The 18,435-nt window shown below is 53.6% G+C and overlaps 2 protein-coding genes across 3 annotated transcripts; one reads left to right on the top strand and one right to left on the bottom strand.

Annotated features, from left to right (window-relative positions):
* Window positions 1–7,972: 7,972 nt before the first annotated feature.
* NDUFA11 (NADH:ubiquinone oxidoreductase subunit A11) lies at window positions 7,973–15,451 on the bottom strand. 2 transcript variants are annotated; one of them, XM_053585992.1, is made up of 4 exons: window positions 15,235–15,451; window positions 9,956–10,048; window positions 9,554–9,679; window positions 7,973–8,151 (listed from the first exon to the last, which is right to left on the bottom strand). In XM_053585992.1, the coding sequence occupies exons 1-4, from the start codon at window positions 15,329–15,331 to the stop codon at window positions 8,039–8,041; spliced, it is 429 nt and encodes a 142-aa protein (XP_053441967.1). In that variant the 5' UTR covers window positions 15,332–15,451; the 3' UTR covers window positions 7,973–8,038. The 2 variants fall into 2 exon arrangements, with proteins under 2 accessions (XP_053441967.1, XP_053441968.1); XM_053585993.1 differs by having other exon boundaries at window positions 9,554–9,676; window positions 15,235–15,444.
* Window positions 15,452–16,381: 930 nt separating this feature from the next.
* On the top strand, window positions 16,382–18,161 carry VMAC (vimentin type intermediate filament associated coiled-coil protein). The gene is given in 3 exon segments (XM_053585991.1): window positions 16,382–16,621; window positions 17,848–17,899; window positions 17,902–18,161. Coding segments are annotated over 3 exon segments (489 nt in total). The 5' UTR covers window positions 16,382–16,444.
* The last annotated feature ends 274 nt before the right edge of the window (window positions 18,162–18,435 follow it).

Here is an 18,435-nt window from a genome sequence, read left to right as displayed (position 1 = left end):
GCTACTGGGGAGGTTGAGGCAGGAGGAACCCTTGAGCCCAGGAGTGTGAGGCTGCAGTGATCTATGATAACACCACTGCACTTTAGCCTGGGTGACAAAGCAAGACAATGTATCAAAGAAAAAAAAAAAAGGTGCTTGGGCGGCACCTGTGGCTCAAGGAGTAGGGTGCTGGTCCCATATGCCGGAGGTGGCGAGTTCAAACCCAGCCCTGGCAAAAAAAAAAAAGTGCTAAAACCAGGGAATTGTGTTTGGCACCTGTGAGGAGATGCAACAGATATTTATGTAAAATTTTAGGCAAAATTAAAACAAAGAATTATCCCTACACACCTACTAGAATGGCCCAAATCCAAAGCTCTGCTAACGCCAAATGCTGGCAAAGATACAAAGCAACAAGAAAATCCATTCATTGCTGGTGAGAATGCAAAATGGTGCATCTACTTTTAAAAGACAGTCTGGCAGGTTCTTATAAAGCTGAACATATTCCTACCATCCAATCCAGTGGTTTTGCTCCTAGGTATTTACCAAAAGGGGATGAAAACTTATGTCCATACAAAAACCTGCACATGGATGTTTCTAGCAGCTTTATTCACAACTGCCAAGACTTGGAAGCCACCAAGATGTCCTTTGGTACATGAGTGGATAAATAAACACTGGTGCATCCAGACAATGGAATATTATTCAGTGCCTAAGAATAATGAGTTGTTAAGCCATGGGCAGACCCAGGGGGATCTTAAGTGCATATTACTGAGTGAAGTAGCCAGGCTGTGTGATTCTGACTGCAGGACATGCTGGAAAAGGCAAAAATATGGAGACACTAAAAAGATCAGTGGTTCCCAGGGATTGGGGAGGGGGAATGAACGGGTGGAACACGGGATTTTTAGGGCAGTGGGACTGCTCTGTGTGATCCTATAATGGTGGAGACGTGTCATTGCACATTGTCCAAACCCAGAGAATGTGCAACATCAAGAGAGAGCCCTAATGTGAACAAAGCACTTCAGTTAATAACAACACGCCGGTATAACAAACATCCCACCTTAATGCAAGATGGGGGCAAAAGAAACTGCATGGAGAGTGGGCACATGGGAACTCTCTGCTCAATTTTTCTGTAAACCTAAACGTGTTCTAAAAAATAGAGCTTACTAACTGAAAATGTTTTTTAAGAGTGCAGGAATATCCATCCACGTGCAAAATGACACTTGTTACAAGTCCTTGTTGATGGATAGGACCCAAAGCCTGGGAAGGAGGAAATATGCTTTTTGGTGACAATGGTCAGCCTCAGGGTGGAATATTATACCACCCTTAAAGAAAGAGGAGTGTGTGTGTGATCCCAGGAATCTGAGGTGGGAAGATTGACTGAGGGCAGGAGTTTGAGACCAGCCTGAGCAACGAAGGGATAACCCACCTCTACAAAAAATAAAAATAAAAAGAGGAAGTTTTTCACTAAATGAGAAGAATTCCAAGATGAACTGTTAAGAGGCAACTAGACTGAGGGTGGCAACAAAGCAGAGAGTGTATGATGCTGTTTCTGTGGGGAAAGAAAACACACATGCTTGTTTCTGCACAGAGCCCAGCTGGGACCAAGGATAGTGCTGGGGTGGGGCAGCTGGGCTTTACTCTGAGCACCCTTTGGAATCTTTCCAATTCTATGGCCTGAGTCTGCTTTACCTACTGAAAGAAAATAAGCTGTAAAATATATTTTAGAAAGACTGATGTGAAAAAAAATGGGCAAAATGGGTTTTTAAAAGTGAGGGACCTACAGATTTCAGGTCAGGGCATCACTCTGCTATGGCCCTTCTGTTTGGGCCCAACATCTTTCCTTGGCCCCACAGCTGTGAGCTCCACCTGGCTCACATCTTTTCTGCTCCAGGTCAGCAACTGAGCAGAGCCCCGCAAGGCCTCCCAGGTGACGCAGGCCGGGCTGGGCCAGGGACCAGCCAGGCCTTACTGAGCCCTGTGCAGCTCAGCGACCACCCAGTGTGGTGGGAACCCCCAGGGACTGAGCTGGCTCAGACCTGTGCACACCAGTGAGGGGACTAGGGGCCCCTCTCTGTGTCTAAAGCCAGGCCTGTGTGCAAACTCTAAGAAGGACCACAGTGAGTGGCAGGAGATTGACTGAAGGGGGTTCAGTGGGGCCCCTTAGGCTGCTCTGTACCTTAGTTTCCCCATGGACAAAGTCACTCTCTAGTTGTGTGAATCTCATGGATGCAGGGGGCACCCAAGAAGACCTGGGACTGGGAATCTGGTCTCTTACAGGGTCTGGATGTCAAGCCAGGTGTGGCAAGGGGGCACAAATCTCTATCCCCCTACTTCCAGAAAGTGGAAGTGATGACAATCCTGGCTTTGGTCTTTGAGGCTGGAGCCTCTACTGCAACACAGCCAGAGAACCTGGGATCCTCTTTACTGAGACCCTCACCCCGCCTCTACTCTGACAGGGCCCCTGTGGGCACAGTGACATGACATCCCTGAGGCATTCTGAGCCCCCAATTCACAGGCACTTGATCCTACCACACTGGTCTTCTGGAGGTTACAGGGCTGCGGTCAGTGTCTTTGCACAAGTTGTGCTTCTGCCTGAAGAAGGCTCCCCACTGGAACCCCAAAGCTGGCTGCCTCTTGGCCCCACAGGTCTTCCCCAGACCACCCCCAGCTATGGGCCCCGATCTCTGTCTCTCAGGCCACCTTGCCTTTATCTCCCAAGCACAGTTTTGGAAGGAGAAATGAGAAATGTGACTGGTATCGCTGGGGACAGTGACAGGGTAGGGACATGGTGAAACTACTTGTCTTGTTTGCTCATTTTTTTTTTTTTTTTTGTAGAGACAGAGTCTCACTTTACAGCCTTCAGTAGAGTGCCATGATGTCACAGGACTCACAGCAACCTCTAGCTCTTGGGCTTCAGCGATTCTCCTGCCTCAGCCTCCCAAGCAGCTGGGACTACAGGTGCCCGCCACAACGCCCGGCTATTTTTTGGTTGCAGTTCAGCCGGGGCTGGGTTTGAACCCGCCACCCTCGGTATATGGGGCTGGCGCCCTACTCACTGAGCCACAGGTGCCACCCTTGTTTGCTCATTTTTGACACTTCTCCCTCTAGTCCAGATTTTGTGCTCTAAGAAAGTGGAGATCTCAGTGGTCTTATTTGTAGAGGTGACTCCCACTGGGAATACCCACAGTGTAGGTACTCAGGCACTCACTAGCCATTCCCTGCTTAACAAAGTGGACACATGCTGAGAGATGTGCTAGGGGGCTCCGTCAGCATGCACACACACATCCTGGGCAGGGCCCGCTGCCGCCCGGGCTGAGGGGTGCTGCCTGCTGCTTCTGGGGTAACCTGCACAGTGCACTCCTGCATGGAACGCTGTAGGCCACTGAAACACGATGGTATCCGTGTCCTGAACATTTCTAAACACAGAAAAGGTGCAGTGTAGGGCGGCGCCTGTGGCTCAGTGAGTAGGGCGCCGGCCCCATATGCCGAGGGTGGCGGGTTCGGACCCAGCCCCGGCCAAACTGCAACAAAAAAAAAAAATAGCTGGGCGTTGTGGCGGGCGCCTGTAGTCCCAGCTGCTTGGGAGGCTGAGGCAAGAGAATCGCGTAAGCCCAAGAGTTAGAGGTTGCTGTGAGCCGTGTGACGCCACGGCACTCTACCCGAGGGCGGTACAGTGAGACTCTGTCTCTACAAAAAAATAAAGAAAAGAAAAGAAAAGGTGCAGTGCAGTAAGAAGAATATGGGATTGTAATCTGATGGGACTCCATCATATACACAGCCTGTCACTGACCAAAACAATATCAAGCAGTGTGACTGTGCTTGTTACATAAATTCTGAATCTTGACTTTGAGATTCTCTGAGATGGATGGTTTCTCTCATGTCCCTAGAGCCATCATCAAATGGGGGAATAGTGAGAAGGTTGCAAAGCCATCCTCAAACTGTTCTCAGTCCCACCTCTGAACCTCATGTCAGTGGCCAACGTGGAGATTCACTTTCTTTGTTTATCCATTCATTCATTTTTTTTTTTTCCGGTTTTTGGCCAGGGCTGGGTTTGAACCCACCACCTCCAGTATATGGGGCCGGCACCCTACTCCTTGAGCCACAGGCGCCACCCTATCCATTCATTCATTCCACACATATTTATGAAGCCCTGCTGAGCTCCTGGGCCGGGTGTGGGGCATGGGGTAACCAGAGGATATAAGATCCAGGACACATCCCAGCCCTCAAAGAGACACACGTAAATAATATATGTAATGATGACATGGGATTTAGAAGCTGGTAAGTGCTATGGACAGAACTAGAAGGTGGAGTGTGGGAGGACATGACATCTGAGCTGAAAACTGGAGGGGTGAGCTGTAGGGGCACCTAGAAAAAAGCATTCAGGCAGCAGGCACAGCATGTGCAAAGGCCCTGGGGCAGGACAGTGCCTGGTGTATTGAAGGCATAGCAAAGAGGCCAGTGTGTCTGCAACAGAGTGAGGAGGGGGCAGAGAAAGAGGAAAGTGGGCACAGGGCAAGTTGTGCAGGGCCTGGTGGACTCCAGGGAGGACTTAGGCTTTGATGCTGAGGGAGGTGGGAGCCATGAGGGCTGTAGGCAGACAAGAGACAGGCCCTGACTCAGGTGTTCATGGGTGCCATCTGGCTGTTGCAAGGATAGACCATGGGGGGCCAATGGTGGAGGCCAGGGACCAAGGTGGAAGGGACTTTGCTGGTCTTAGTGGGTGAGGCTGAGATGGGACCAGGGGCAGACCCAGGATGAATTTGGAGACCCAGGGGCTTGCAAAGGGGTCAGAGGGCAGGAGGACCAGCTGTTCAGCCCCAGTAGGGTGAACATCATTCCATGGGGTCTTTTCAACAACCTCCTATCCCATCCTGGTCACCAACACATTAACAAGCGCCTAGCCCACATTCAACACCACCTTTCACAGTAGTTTGCAGAAGTGTAATTTTGCTCCTGAGACAACTTGGGATACGAGAACACCTTCCTTTCCTCGTTGGCTTGTTTTTGTTCCAATCGAGACCACTTGGAAAGTAAAAAGAAGATACTTGTTTCCAAGTAATAGCTAATAATAGCAAGAGAAGTAACACTTCTTTTTTTTTTTTTTTGTAGAGACAGAGTCTCACTGTACCGCCCTCGGGTAGAGTGCCGTGGCGTCACATGGCTCACAGCAACCTCTAACTCTTGGGCTTAAGCAATTCTCTTGCCTCAGCCTCCAGAGTAGCTGGGACTACAGGCGCCCGCCACAACGCCCGGCTATTTTTTGGTTGCAGTTTGGCCGGGGCTGGGTTTGAACCCGCCACCCTTGGCATATGGGGCCGGCGCCCCTCTCACTGAGCCACAGGCGCCGCCCCCGAGAAGTAACACTTCTAGTGTCCACTATGAGGCAGGCTCAGAAAGTGCCTCCCTGGGGCCTGTTTCCTCATCTGTGGAACAGGACTGATATACATGATGTGGAGCTGCTGAGGTCGTAACACAATCTGACCAGCCTGGCAGCTTGGAGGGGCTCTTGGATTCTTCCCTTTTTTTCTTGCTAACGCAGTGGTTCTCAACCTTCCTAATGCCGAGACCCTTTCATACAGTTCCTCATGTTGTGGTGACCCTCAACCATAAAATTATTTTCGTTGCTACTTCATAGCTGTAATTTTGCTAGTTATAAATCGTAATGTAAATATCTGATATGCAGGATGGTCTTAGGCGACCCCTGTGAAAGTCATTCGACCCCCAAAGGGGTTGCAACCCACAGGTTGAGAACCGCTGTGCTAATGTTTTCCTGCCCAACTAAGAGCTTAGAGACCCTGGAGGGGCAGGGCCAACATCTTGCAAAGGACCTATCTCTGGGTCTTGGGGATTGTGTGGCCCTGATGGCACACCAGGCCTTCTTGATTTCACCTTTGCCTAGACACCCTTCTTCCTTGGACAAATCTGAAAACACATCCTTTAGCCCCCTTTTTTCATGCCACCTCCTCCAGGAAGCCCTCTTTGCCCCCAGGGCCACCCTAACTGCCTGCTTGGGGCTGGGAAGGGCCATGTTGAAATCTGAGTAAATTCCAAAAGATTCTTTAGCTGTCCAACAGGAAGCTGCATGGCAGAGGCAGATGTTCTGGACAGGGCCCTTGGCGGGGAGAGCTGTGCGTGATGCAAGAGTGATGTCAGCTCTTTATAACCTAGTAAATGTTTATGGGCAATGGGGCTTGAATTTTGAGGCTCCCTGGAGCTCAGAGAGCAGATGCCCCCTCCTGCCCAACTCTGGGGGGCCTGGCAGACTCACACCAACACTGGCAACTGGCCCAAAACCAGGCTAGGTGGGCAGCAAGCACAGCTCCCAGTCTGAGGTGCAGGCTCTCTTGAAGGCAGGGAATAAACAGAGGCTGGATGGCGGGGCAGGGCTCACTGGCTTTGAATTTCCCTTCCTCTTCCCCTAGGCCTTGGTGTGCACATCTATGAAAGGGGACTATGAGATCTGGTACAGGGTTTGGACTTGCAGGAGGCCCAGGTGGACATGCTTTTAGAAGTGGCTTCAGTGCAAGAACAGCACTCACTGTGGGCCTTGGGCAGGTCCCTTCCCCTGTCCAGCCCTGTATCCAAACTGGGAGTATGGGCTATGCTGCCCTCTCTTGGAACCTGTGACCTGCTGGCTGTCTTAGGATGGACAGGAAGGAAAAGAGATGAGAAGACAAGATGGTGGCCTGCACCCTGCCCCCGGTAGAGCTGCATCCTCTACTGGCCACGGAGGATACAGAGCAGAAGCCACAGGGGCCCCAGAGTGGACAGGGAGCCTGCAGGGGTGGAACCGTCCTTCTTCATGGAACATCTGGGGCTGAGCAATGGATGTTATTCCCATTTGCCATGTGGGAAAGCAGAGGCTTTGATGCTGATGTCACCAAGGACTCAGAGCCAGGGAAGAAATCAAGTGCAGGGTATCAACACAAAGCCTTCACTTTATCCAAAGCTGCCTCAGACTCCAGGCCCCTCCCCTCCCAGCCACCTCTCCTCAGGAAGCCTCAAGTCCAGACTCAGGCACACAGTCCTGGACATGACCCTGAGCTGCTGCCTGGCTCCCTCAGGCCCGAACACTTATCTGATCCCACTTCAGGGTAGGTGGGGAGAAAAGAGCTGAAAGAGGAGATCTGGAATCACTGTACATGGACAAAAAAAAAAAAAAAAACAAAAAAAACACAGCAGGACTGCAGCGTGGCCTCACTCCAGGCTCTGCTTGCGTTCAAGTTGAGCTGCTCAACAATCAGAGGGCACTACCCTGGGTGGACAGAGAGGCAAAGTGAAGATAAAAGTGGAGTTTGGTGTTTAACTATGTCTAGGCCCCAGGGGTGGGCTCGAGTGCAGGGTTGGGAAGAGCCAGTGTGGTCACAGGAGGGCCACGTAGCTTTGCTCCCCTGGGTGGGGCCTGCAGCGCCCTAATTTATAGCCCATCTCATCATGGTGGCATGTGAGCCCTTACCAGGCTTCAGCTCGAGCTGCCAGGAAGCATGAGACAGTTCTGGAGAAAAAGCCCAGGGTAGCGCCCACATTTCAGGGCTGCCTAAACTGCAGGGCCTGTCAGGCACCACAGACGGAGATTACAACAGAATCCTGTCCCGCTATGCCCTAGGGAACTGCTGGATGGGATGAGACTCCTGGGCCGTCTGTCCAGGCCTCTCTGCTCCAATGCCTAAGAACTTGGAGATGCTGCCCAGGCGTGTTTTCCACATTCTGTTGGCTTTGGGGACAGGCCCAGAAAGGGGATGGTAGCGAATTGCAGGGGAGCTATGGCCAGAACAGAGGATGAGCTGTGCGCAACTGGGACCAGTTTACATCATTGGCAGGCAACTGCAGGCCCCTATCCTGCCCCAGTATCCTAGCCAAGTCCCACTCCTAGGCTCCCTCTGGCCCCAGCCTGTCACACTCCCAGCGCTGTAGGGCCAGACTAATGCCCTTGCCACCCTGAGCCTCCCTCCCTCAGTGGCATATTCCTGTTGCCAAGCCCTCTGGGACACTCAGACACATATACACAGAATTTATTTCCAGAAGTATCCCAATCTGCTGAGGTCCTGGCAGATGGCAGGGCTCACACCCTGGGCTCTCCAAACACTCTCCAGCCTTCCAGCTTGCCCATCTTGACTAGGGCGGCCGCTATGCCCATGTACATGCAGGCAGTGGCACCGATCCCGTAGTTGTGAGCTGTGACAGTAAGGAGGTAATGTCAGGCATGTGGAAGTATGGGTTCCATGCCCCAGCCAGTGGCCACCCTGGGAGCTGGACTGAGAATCCTTTACTTCAGAAGGTCACTCAAACCTCCCACAAGGTCAGCAGGGGCACTAGACTTCAGAGATGCAAAAACAAGCTCAGAGGAAGGCCTGAGCCCAGGTCTCTTTGCAGCAGGAATCCTAGGTGTTAGGTCTACACTGGCCATACACTGACCACCCCTGAGGTGAGGAGGACACCACACTGCTACATAGCATCTGTGCACCCAGCCCCCACCTGACTCCTTGTTTGGGAGTCAGGACAGGCAGGGTGCCAGGCAACAACCAACACTTCAGTGTGGTACAGCCTCTCCCCTACCCACAGGTGCCAGGGTCAGGCCACACCACGCATCTATGCTCTGTGAACCAAGGAGCACAGACAGGGCCTCCATTTGCTTGGATTTTCCTGCTTGAAGCACTGAGCCAGATAAGGAAGGAAATATGTTCTATCCACCAGACCTGCCCATTGCAGACAGGGCAGGAGCTGGTCCCAGCCAGAGTCAGGTGGATGGGAATGCGACAAAGTCTCGGTACAGGGGCCATAGGAATGGGCTTCCTCCCCTCCCTGGGCCACCCACCATCTCAGCTTGGCTGGAACCTGGCATTGAGCAACATGCTCCAAGAGCATGAGTCTCAGTGAGCCAGGGACACAGGCAGCAGTGACCCTGGAGTCTGGGCCCACAGGGGCTGGGAGAAGTAGCACCCACTCCCTACACCAGACAGGCTCCCTAGTGCCGGGCCAACCCAGAGCCACCCAAGTCCCTCCCTGAGCCCCAGTTCCCGAATCTGTAAAGTGGGGGTTTTGAGAGTAGCTCCCCTGAAGGTTTCTGTGTGCTGCTAGAAGAACAGAGTGCAGGGAGTGTCACCTTCTCTCTGTGCCACAGGCCAGTGGTCAACATGGGCGGTGACCCATGTTCCCTGATGAGGCATGGCAGAGAGGGGGACGTGGAGTGAAGGCAGCCGCAGGGAAAGGGGCTGGATAACATAGAGTGGCTGGGGCAGTGAGGCTGTGCTGACACCTAGAGGAGTGTTCTAGGCAGAGCGCACAGCCCACACAAAGGCCCCGAGGCAGGACCACACCTGGCATGTTGGAGGCATAGCAAACAGGCTGGAACAGAATGCAGGGGCCAGGCTGAATGCCAAAGGGCACCCTGGGAGGACTTGGCCTGGTGGGCAAATGGCAGTGCTACTCTCACTGAGCTGACTGGAGTTAGGGGCAGCATCCGTGCACCCAGCCCCCACCTGACTCCTTGTTCAGGACAGAACAGAGAGGGCTCTGGGTCAGGGGAGGTCAGGGGTTATTCTGCTAGTACGGGAAGCGTGGGGGGGAGCCCACTCACTGCGTGCTCCCAGGGTCAGGCCTCCTGCACAGCCTCCGATGAAGTAGTTCAGGGGGTCGTCAGGCTTCTCACGGACCTGGGCGCTGATGCACGAGGCAAGGCCAAACACGGCTCCAATAGCAGCTGCTGGGCAGAAGCTGAGTTAGGGGCCTCAGCAGGAGGCTGCTGGACACTTACTACGGGTGGGCAGAGGGCAGAACCCTCTAGTATGGACAGCGACAGGCACCCCACCCGATACCCAGCTGGTCTCCTGAGACCATTCCCAGCCTGACATGTGTCCCTAAAAAAGGAACTCTCCCTGGTGGCTTAGACTGTGGACACTGACCAGGAGCTGTGGAATATACTTCAAGGGCCAGGGCAGTGCCAGGAGAGCCCCCAGCCCTGCCCACCATGCTTGCTCACCTGCAGTAAATGTATATCGTCCAGCCCTGGCCACTCCTTCAAGGACTGTGCCAGAGGGATTGAGTGAGAGGCTATAGGCAGAGGTAGCCAGGCCTGCAAGACAGAGGTGATGGAGGCTGCTCAGACTGCACGCTGGTTAAGTCCTTGCTGGAGGCTCTGTCCCTAGGCCTCATGATGCTACCCCAAGTGGCTCCTGGCAGTACCTTCTTCACCCAGGACCCTGAGCTACTGGGTAGCAGAGCTAGATTTGAAAGGGGAGGGTGCTGTTCCAAAGCCAGGGAGGCCTCACCCCCAGGTGTCCCTGCTTTACTTGGAGATAAGTTTCAAGCCTGCCCAGTATTAGTGGAGGCAGATTACCTGTCAGCTCCCTGACACCCTTGCTAGCCCTCAGGTGGAGGAACATTCATGACCTGGGCTGCTCCCCAACCATGCGCCGCCTGCTCAGGTGCCACAGTGGTGCCACCCACAAGCCCTGGCACCCAGGCCCAACTACCATCAAAGGTGCCATTCTCTTGGGGGCTTGGGGCTCCACACCCCTCCCTGGCTCTGCTCCAGCTGCCAACACCTCCTTCTCATCACTTCCAAGCCTCCTCTCTGCCCTGGCAGCTCAGCCCCGGCCCTCCCCCACACATCTGGCTGCCTGGCTGCCACCCATGCCCACTCGGCCACGCCACTCTGGTCAGCACTTCCAGCTCTGCCATCTGCCTTAGCCACCCAACCCTGACATTGGCTTCTCTGCATGTCGGGCCCGGGCAAAAGTGGGGCCTGGAGTCCAGTGCCAAGTGGATGATGAAGATGGAGGTTTTATGTTGGGCAAGGCTGTGCAGGTCCCGAGCTTCCCCCACAGCCCCTCAGTCCCCCTGGCTTCACCAGCCCCCCTATAGTGGACAAGCAGCCTAAGGCTGGCCCAACCCAGGGATCCCCCCGTCCTCCAGCCAACACAGCTCAAGGCAGACAAACAATCTCCCTCTCCCTACAGACCCCCCAACACATCCCAACTGCCAGCTGGGGGAACTGGGGCCACCCTATCCCAGACAAAATAGAACTGCCACAGACAAGGGCAGCCCTCACCTTTCCTCCCCCTCAGGGGCCTCTGGGACCTTAGAGAGACAAGCGATTTGCCTAAGGACACCCAGCACAGCTAGTCTGGAAGCCATGCAGGTCTGACCAAAACCCTCGCTCTGTCCTAGCCCCCCAGCCTCCGGCTTCACTAGATCACCGGGCCTTCCAGGCTTGGTAGTGCCTCCGTCCCAACTCCTGGCCCTAGCCTTGCCTCTGATTCAGCTTCCACTTGGGTTCTGCCACCCAAGAGCTGCTGGAGACATTTTTCACATTTGTCTGAGAGCAATGCTGAGAAGGGCCAAGACTGCTCCCTTCCTACAAGAATGGGGAAAACAAGGTCCAGGGATGTGGGGGATGGGGGGTAAGCCACACATCAAGAGTGCTTTGTGGGTTTTATTTCTCTCAACCCCACACTGGACCCTAGGAGTCCTGCTTGACCTCAGAAAGGTGGATGGAGCCAAGTGCTAGGCCTGGGGGTTGGAGTGAGGCTGGGGCTGCTACATACAGGGTCAGGGAATGGAATCCAGTTTGCGCCTCTCCCCAGCTCCCATCACCTCTCCCTGGCCCAGCAGCCTTAGTCATAGCTCAGCTCTCAAATACACATACACGCCAGTTTATAAATATTCTTTTTCTTTGGGCAGCACCTGTAGCTCAGTGGGTAGGGCACCAGCCCCATACACTGTGGGTGGCGGGTTCGAACCCGGCCCCAGCCAAATGGTAACAAAAAAAATAGCTGGGTATGGGCGGTGCCTGTGGTTCAAGGCGTAGGGTGCCGGCCCCATATACCAGAGGTGGTGGGTTCAAACCCGGTCCAGGCCAAAAAACCTGCAAACAAAAAAATAGCTGGGCGGGCGGTGCCTGTGGCTCAGTCGGTAAGGCGCCGGCCCCATGTACCGAGGGTGGTGGGTTCAAACCTGGCCCCGGCCAAACTGCAACCAAAAAATAGCCGGGCGTTGTGGCGGGCGCCTGTAGTCCCAGCTACTCGGGAGGCTGAGGCAAGAGAATCGCTTAAGCCCAGGAGTTGGAGGTTGCTGTGAGCTGTGTGAGGCCAAGGCACTCTACCGAGGGCCATAAAGTGAGACTCTGTCTCTACAAAAAAAAAAAAAAAATAGCCGGGCATTCTGGCGGGCACCTGTAGTCCAGCTACTCAGGAGGCTGAGACAAGAGAATCACCTGAGCCCAAGAGTTGAAGGTTGCTGTGAGCTGTGACGCCACAGCTCTCTACCGAGGGTGATAGAGTGAGACTCTGTCTCAAAAAAAAGATTCTTTTCTTTTTTAGAGACAGGGTCTTGTTCTGTTACCCAGGCAAGAGTACAGAGGTACAATCATAGGTCACTGTAGCCTCAACTCCTGGACTCAAGTGATTCTTCTGCTTTAGCTTCCCCAGTAGCTGGGACTATAGGTGGGCTATAATGCTGGTTTCATTTTTAAATCTGGGGGCTGGGTGCACTGGCTCATGCCTGTAATCCCAGCACTCTCGGTGGACTGCTTGAGCTCACAACTGGCCTGAGCAAGAGACCCTGTCTCTTAAAAAAAAAAAATAGCCAAGTGTTATGGTGGGCGCCTGGGAGGCTGAGGCAAGAGGATCGCTTGAGCCCAGGAGTTTAAGGTTGCTGTGAGGTATGATGCCACGGCACTCTACCCAGGGTGAAAAAGTGAGACTCTGTCAGGGAGACCTTTTTTTTTTTTGGAGATGGGGGCCTCACTATGTTCCCAGGCTGGTGTCAAACTCCTGGGCTCAAGCAAGCCTTCCACCTCAGCTTCCCCAAGTGCTGGGATTACAGTCATGAGCTTAAAGATTCTTATTCAGAGGGGACTCCTTGTCCTGCATGGAAACTGGTAAGTGCAAATCCAGGACCAGGCCAGCCTCTAGGGTCTTATAACCTCTCAACCCCAGACTAGATTCAGCGATGACTCTAGAACTCAGTCATGGAGTGACCCCTGGGGAGAAACTTATCAACACCATTCCTGTAAGTCAGTAGTTCCAGCCAAGGATCTCCAGCTCATGGAGCACCCTGATACAGCAAGTGCCCCACTACCTGTTATCCCCTCCCCAAAATCCCTGAACTGGGAGCAGAGGACTTGTGATCCCCTTGACTATCCCTCAAAGGCTAGGGACTACACCCACTTGTCCAGCAGAAATCCTCTCAGTAACTGCCACATCCCACCCCGTCAGAAGCCCCCTCGACAGCCTCCAAAAGGCTCCCCTTCCCTCTACTCCACCCACTGCCATCTCCCTGACTCATGAAGATCCTTCAGACACCATGTGTGTGCATTCATTCATTCAGTTACTGTCCTTTACTCCTTAATTTGTTCATTGTTACTATGTGTGCACAAGATGCCTCACTAGTTCACTCACTCACTCACAAAGTTGCTATGTGCCCACAAGGTGCCTCGTTCATTCATTCTTTCCCAGTTAGGGCCCACAAGGGGCTTCGAGCACAGTATTCCTGCCATCCAGAGTCCCCATTTGAAGGAAGTCAGACACAAACCAAGTTATCTCCCTCAGATGAGGAATGAGGGGAGGCTTGAAATGAAGTTGAGTGAGGCAGTAAGGAGAGGACCCAGAAACATGTTTACGCCAAGTCCTGTATGCTGAGTGGAGGTGGCCAGTGAAAATTTCAGGGACAGTGAGCACAGGCACAGTGTTTCCCTGGAAGACCCCACAGACCTGTTGCTCCTCAACACACACCTTTCCAACAACTCCCCATTCAAGCAGACTACATGTAACCCCATCCCCTGGGACTCCCCTTTCTCCTGGAGACCCTCCATATCCCATGCTGTGGGCACATTCCTTGCCCTAGAAACCTCTACGGCAGCGGTTCTCAACCTGTGGGTCGCCACCCTTTTGTAACAGTGAAAATACATCCCGGCATTAGGAAGGTTGAGAACCACTGCTCTAGGGATAGGTCGGCAGACCTGGATTTGCAGCCCTGCCCTAAATGACTCTGGGACAATAAATATACTTCTCCCAGTTCTGAGAAATGAAAATATGATATTTTCACTATGTCTGTGAAATGCTCAGGCTGGACAGTAGGAGACTCTGGTGTCTCCCCTACTGGAGGATGTGGGTCCCCTCATGCCCCCACAAGGCTACCCACTTAGTAGCTCTTGACTCACCTCATCTGGAACCCCTTTGGTGGCCCCAATAAAAGTTTCAGATGTTCTGGCAGCGCCTGTGGCGCAGTGAGTAGGGTGCCGGCCCCATATACTCAGGGTGGAGGGTTCAAACCCAGCCCCGGCTGAACTGCAACAAAAAAATAGCCGGGCATTGTTGTGGGCGCCTGTAGTCCCAGCTACTCGGGAGGCTAAGGCAAAAGAATTGCTGAAGCCCAAGAGCTGGAGGTTGCTGTGAGCTGTGATGCTATAGCACTCTACCAAGGGCGACAAAGTTAGACTCTGTCTCTACAAAAAAAAAAAAGTTTCGGATGTTCCTGACGACTCCCACCTCAATCCTGGAAAGACTTCGTTTTACTCTCAAACTTTATCAAGCTTCTGTTCCCCTTTAGGCACCCCCAAAATGCCCAATGACCGTCGATCTCAAATTTTGAGATCTCAATTTGCTCCGTTGGCAAATCTCATGACCCCTTTACTCCTTGATTCCGATAATGGACCCCGTCTGCTTCACAACTTCCCCAAAGCCTGGCAACAGCTTCAACAATAACCTCCTCACACAGCTCGGCGCCCATAGCTCAATGGTTAAGGCGCCGGCCACATGCACCAGGGGTGGTGGGTTCGAAGCCGGTCAGGGCCTGCTAAACAACAATCACAACTGTAACAAAAAATAGCTGGACCCCATCTACAGCTGGGCTCAGCTCCCCAATTGGGGAGGCTGACGCAAGAGAATTGCTTAAGCCCCCAAATTGGAGGTTGCTGTTGCTGCGAGGACATAGTGAGATCCTGTCTCAAAAAAAAATAAATAAATAAATAACTCTTCACGCCTCCCCCCAGACTGCCAGCACCCAGGAACCGCTCCTGACGAACCCAGTGACCAGTTAGTCACATGCACCACGACTGCCCTGTGCCCCCTAACTCTGCTGGACTCCCCGTCAGCACGTCTATCTCACACAGAAGTCCCCCATGACCTCTTCATATACCCCAGTGACGACCACATGCCACCCGGGAGATTCCCTGGCCCCCAGAACCTACTCGGACAGCCCCCAGTGACCCTATGAACTCCCTTCGCCCTCCACCCTCGGGGCCCGGCCGACGCTCACCAACGGCGCCGCCGATACTGGTGCTAGCGTAGGCTTTGCGGTGGCAGTCGGTGCCATCCGGGATGTCCCAGTACTGACGGAGGAGCCTCCGCGCCATGGTAGCCGAAGTGTGGGCACCACACAGCTGACCCTGCGTGCTCCGCAGCCCAAAGGACAGCGCCACGGGCTCTCGCGAGACTTTCAGGGCTGCGTGCGCAGCCTCCCGGGTGGACGAGCCAGCAACAAGCGCGCAACTTTATTGAGCGCGGCGGACACGGGTTGTACGAACATGCCCGGGGCGGGCCTGGCGTAAGAGAGCAAGCAGCACGTGCACCCCCCGGGCCAATTCTCCGAGGGGGAACTGTGGCGTACTGAAATGAGTAAAGACAAGTTCCGCTAGTCCCAGCTCAGGAGGTTCTATGTTAGGGATGATTTGACTACCACAGGTGGTGCCCGACGGAGGGACTGTGACAGGTGGTAGGCCCACATTCAGGTGCCGATTAGGGCGCGCAGCAGACCTACGCTTGATAGGAGTGAGACCTAATTATGGGGCGGGGCATGGCGGAGACGTGGCCACTCCCAGAGCCAGAATCTGTGTGGGGCGTGGTCATACCCTTGTAGCAAAGCTGGAGTCCGAAAAGCCGGCGACAGTTTTGGGGCGGTGGCCAGATTCAGGGGCGGGGCTTGCTGGAAAAGTCATCAATCCTAGTGCTAGAATCCTCGCAGGACGTTACCTAGGTCCAATCAACAGCTTGTCCAAGCCCTCGGACGGATGAAGTACACTTGCGCGGGCATTGGGGGTGTGGCCAGAACCCGGGGCGACAAGTGCCAAGGGCGAGGTGTAGGTTCTAGGGGCGTGGCCAGGCTTGCCGTTCTGTGAGGTCTGGACCAATCCTGGTGTTTATTTTAAGTAAGGCGGGGCTTGTCTCTAAGGCGAGACCGATGCCATTTCCCGAGCCTGAGCTGGGGGAGACACTGGAGGACATTGGGCATGGTCTGTCAAGACCGATCTTGGAGTTAGGCCGGGCTCAGGGGCGGAGTTTCAAGATGCCAGAACCAGTAAGGATGTTCAGGTTGGAGGAAAGGCAAGCCGGCCCTGGAGGTGAAGTCCAGTAAGGGCCATGGCCAATCAAGACCAGGTTCTGAGGAAACCGGTCGGAGGGTGGGGCAGCGACTTGCCGGTTTGGGGCGGTCGGGGGTGTGTGGCCATGCCTAGATTGCTGCCGGAACCATGTCTGCACCTCCTGCCTTGCAAATCCGGGAGGCAAACGCACACCTGGCGGCCGTGCACCGACGCGCAGCGGAGCTGGAAGCGCGGCTGGACACGGCGGAGCGCACAGCACGCCACGACCAGCAGCTGCGCGCTGCCCTGGACGAGCTGGGCTGCGCCAAGGACTGATGAGGCCCGGTGGACTTCTCGGAGGAAATGGGCGGAGGCGGAGCCGAGATCGGAAAGCAAGCAAGGGCAGGGGGAACCGTGTGCATTCAATGTGGAAGCTGGCCTGCTGGTGGGATTGAAAAAAGAAATACCAAAAAACTCGAATTAGTCATCAGTATGTAAAGTTGAGAGATGTGACCCAAGCGTGGATCTCTAATTTCAAACAGGGCCCACTTTACCACACACAGAATCAACTGGTACTGAGTGGCACAGGGACCACTGATCACCAGTCATAGGCATCGGGGCCATGGTAGGCTCTTGAGCAGGGGAGGATGGAATTATATCAGCGTTTTTGAAGAGCCCCTGTGGCAGCTGAGGATTGAAAGGGATGAGATAAGACAAGCACCCAGAAAGGAGGGAGTAGCTTGGGCTCAGGTGGGAAATGATTACTAATTCAGAGCTAATGGGATGCATTCACTCATCTTTATGGAACATATACTTTGTGCCAGGTACTGTGCTGGGTTGGCACTTACATCAACCGGTGAGACCTACACAGCCCTGCCCATAGAGAGTTCACAGTCCAGTGGGGGAGACAGACACATCACTGGGTGGTTACAACACAAGTAGTTAAGGAGTTTGAAGGCAGTGCACATAGGGACCTGAGAGGTCTCAAAGGGAAGGCTTCATGGAAGAGGAAAAAGATGTTGGGGCAGAGGGAACCACAGGAAAAGTGAGCAGTGATGAAGTCTGTCTTAGTTTGGGCTGCCATAAAAAACTACTATAAAATGGGTAGTTTAAACAACAGAATTATTTCTCACAGTTTTGGAGGTGAATTCTGAGAATAGAGTGCCAGCAGCGCCAGGGTGTAGTGAAGGCTGTCTTCATGGCTTGAGGCTGCTGCCTTCTCCCTGCGTCCTCACATGGCAGAGAGCCACGAGTTCTTTGGTTTCTCTTCATATAAGGGTATTTACTAATCTCATTGTGGGGGGCCCCTGATGATGACCTTATCTAACCCTAATTATCTCCCAAAGGTCTCATCTCCAAATACCTTCCCATTGGGGATTAGGGCTTCAACATACGAATTTAGGGGAAGATAACACTGAGTCCAATAATATGAAGGACCCCGAGGCAGAGGGAAGAGTAGAGACTTTACCCCTAAAGATTACGGGGGGCCTCGGGGGAGTCAGAAGTAGGAAGGAGCAGACCCTCTGATGCCCAGGACTGTAACCACCTCATCTTGCCTTCCTGCCAGTGAGATTGTCACTCTCCGGGAGCAGCTGCTGACTTCTGAGGCTACTGTCCACAGGCTGCGGCCGCTGTGCACCAGAGGGATGAGTTCATCAGACACTTGCAGCCCTGGGCTGAGATGCTGCAGGACATCTGTTACTGCCGGCTGCCCCTGGCCAGGCTGCTGGCTGCCCTGGCTGAGGCTGAGCGCCTGGGACCTCTGCTAGTCAGTGACCCCAACTACCCACTCCCTGGTGTGCCTGACCTACCCCTTACTAATAGCACTGGGGAAGAAGGGGACATGGACCAGCTCCAGCCTGCGGTATTTGGGACTACAGTGTGAATCTGGAGACAGGCCACTGTTTTGGGTGTCCTTAGTGTTCTGGTGGGGACCCTGTGGCAGAGTCATAGCATCAAAATAAGCTGAAAACAGACCCACAGGCCAAATGAGGATGTTTAATGCAGACAGAATTTGTTTTTTGAAGTTCAAATCAATCACCCTTGTTAAAAATTGACAATGCTCATACATAAATCTGGATTTCTGGCAAGATGGGGACATGCTTGCTTAGATCTGAGTCTAGGGTACCCTTTTAGCTTGGTGTGAGTTTCAACTGGTC

This window comes from Nycticebus coucang, chromosome 3, assembly GCF_027406575.1.
Source record: "Nycticebus coucang isolate mNycCou1 chromosome 3, mNycCou1.pri, whole genome shotgun sequence".
Lineage (NCBI taxonomy): Eukaryota > Metazoa > Chordata > Mammalia > Primates > Lorisidae > Nycticebus > Nycticebus coucang.
The sequence above is the reverse complement of the archived record's forward strand: the minus strand, read 5'-3'. Positions and strand labels throughout refer to the sequence as shown.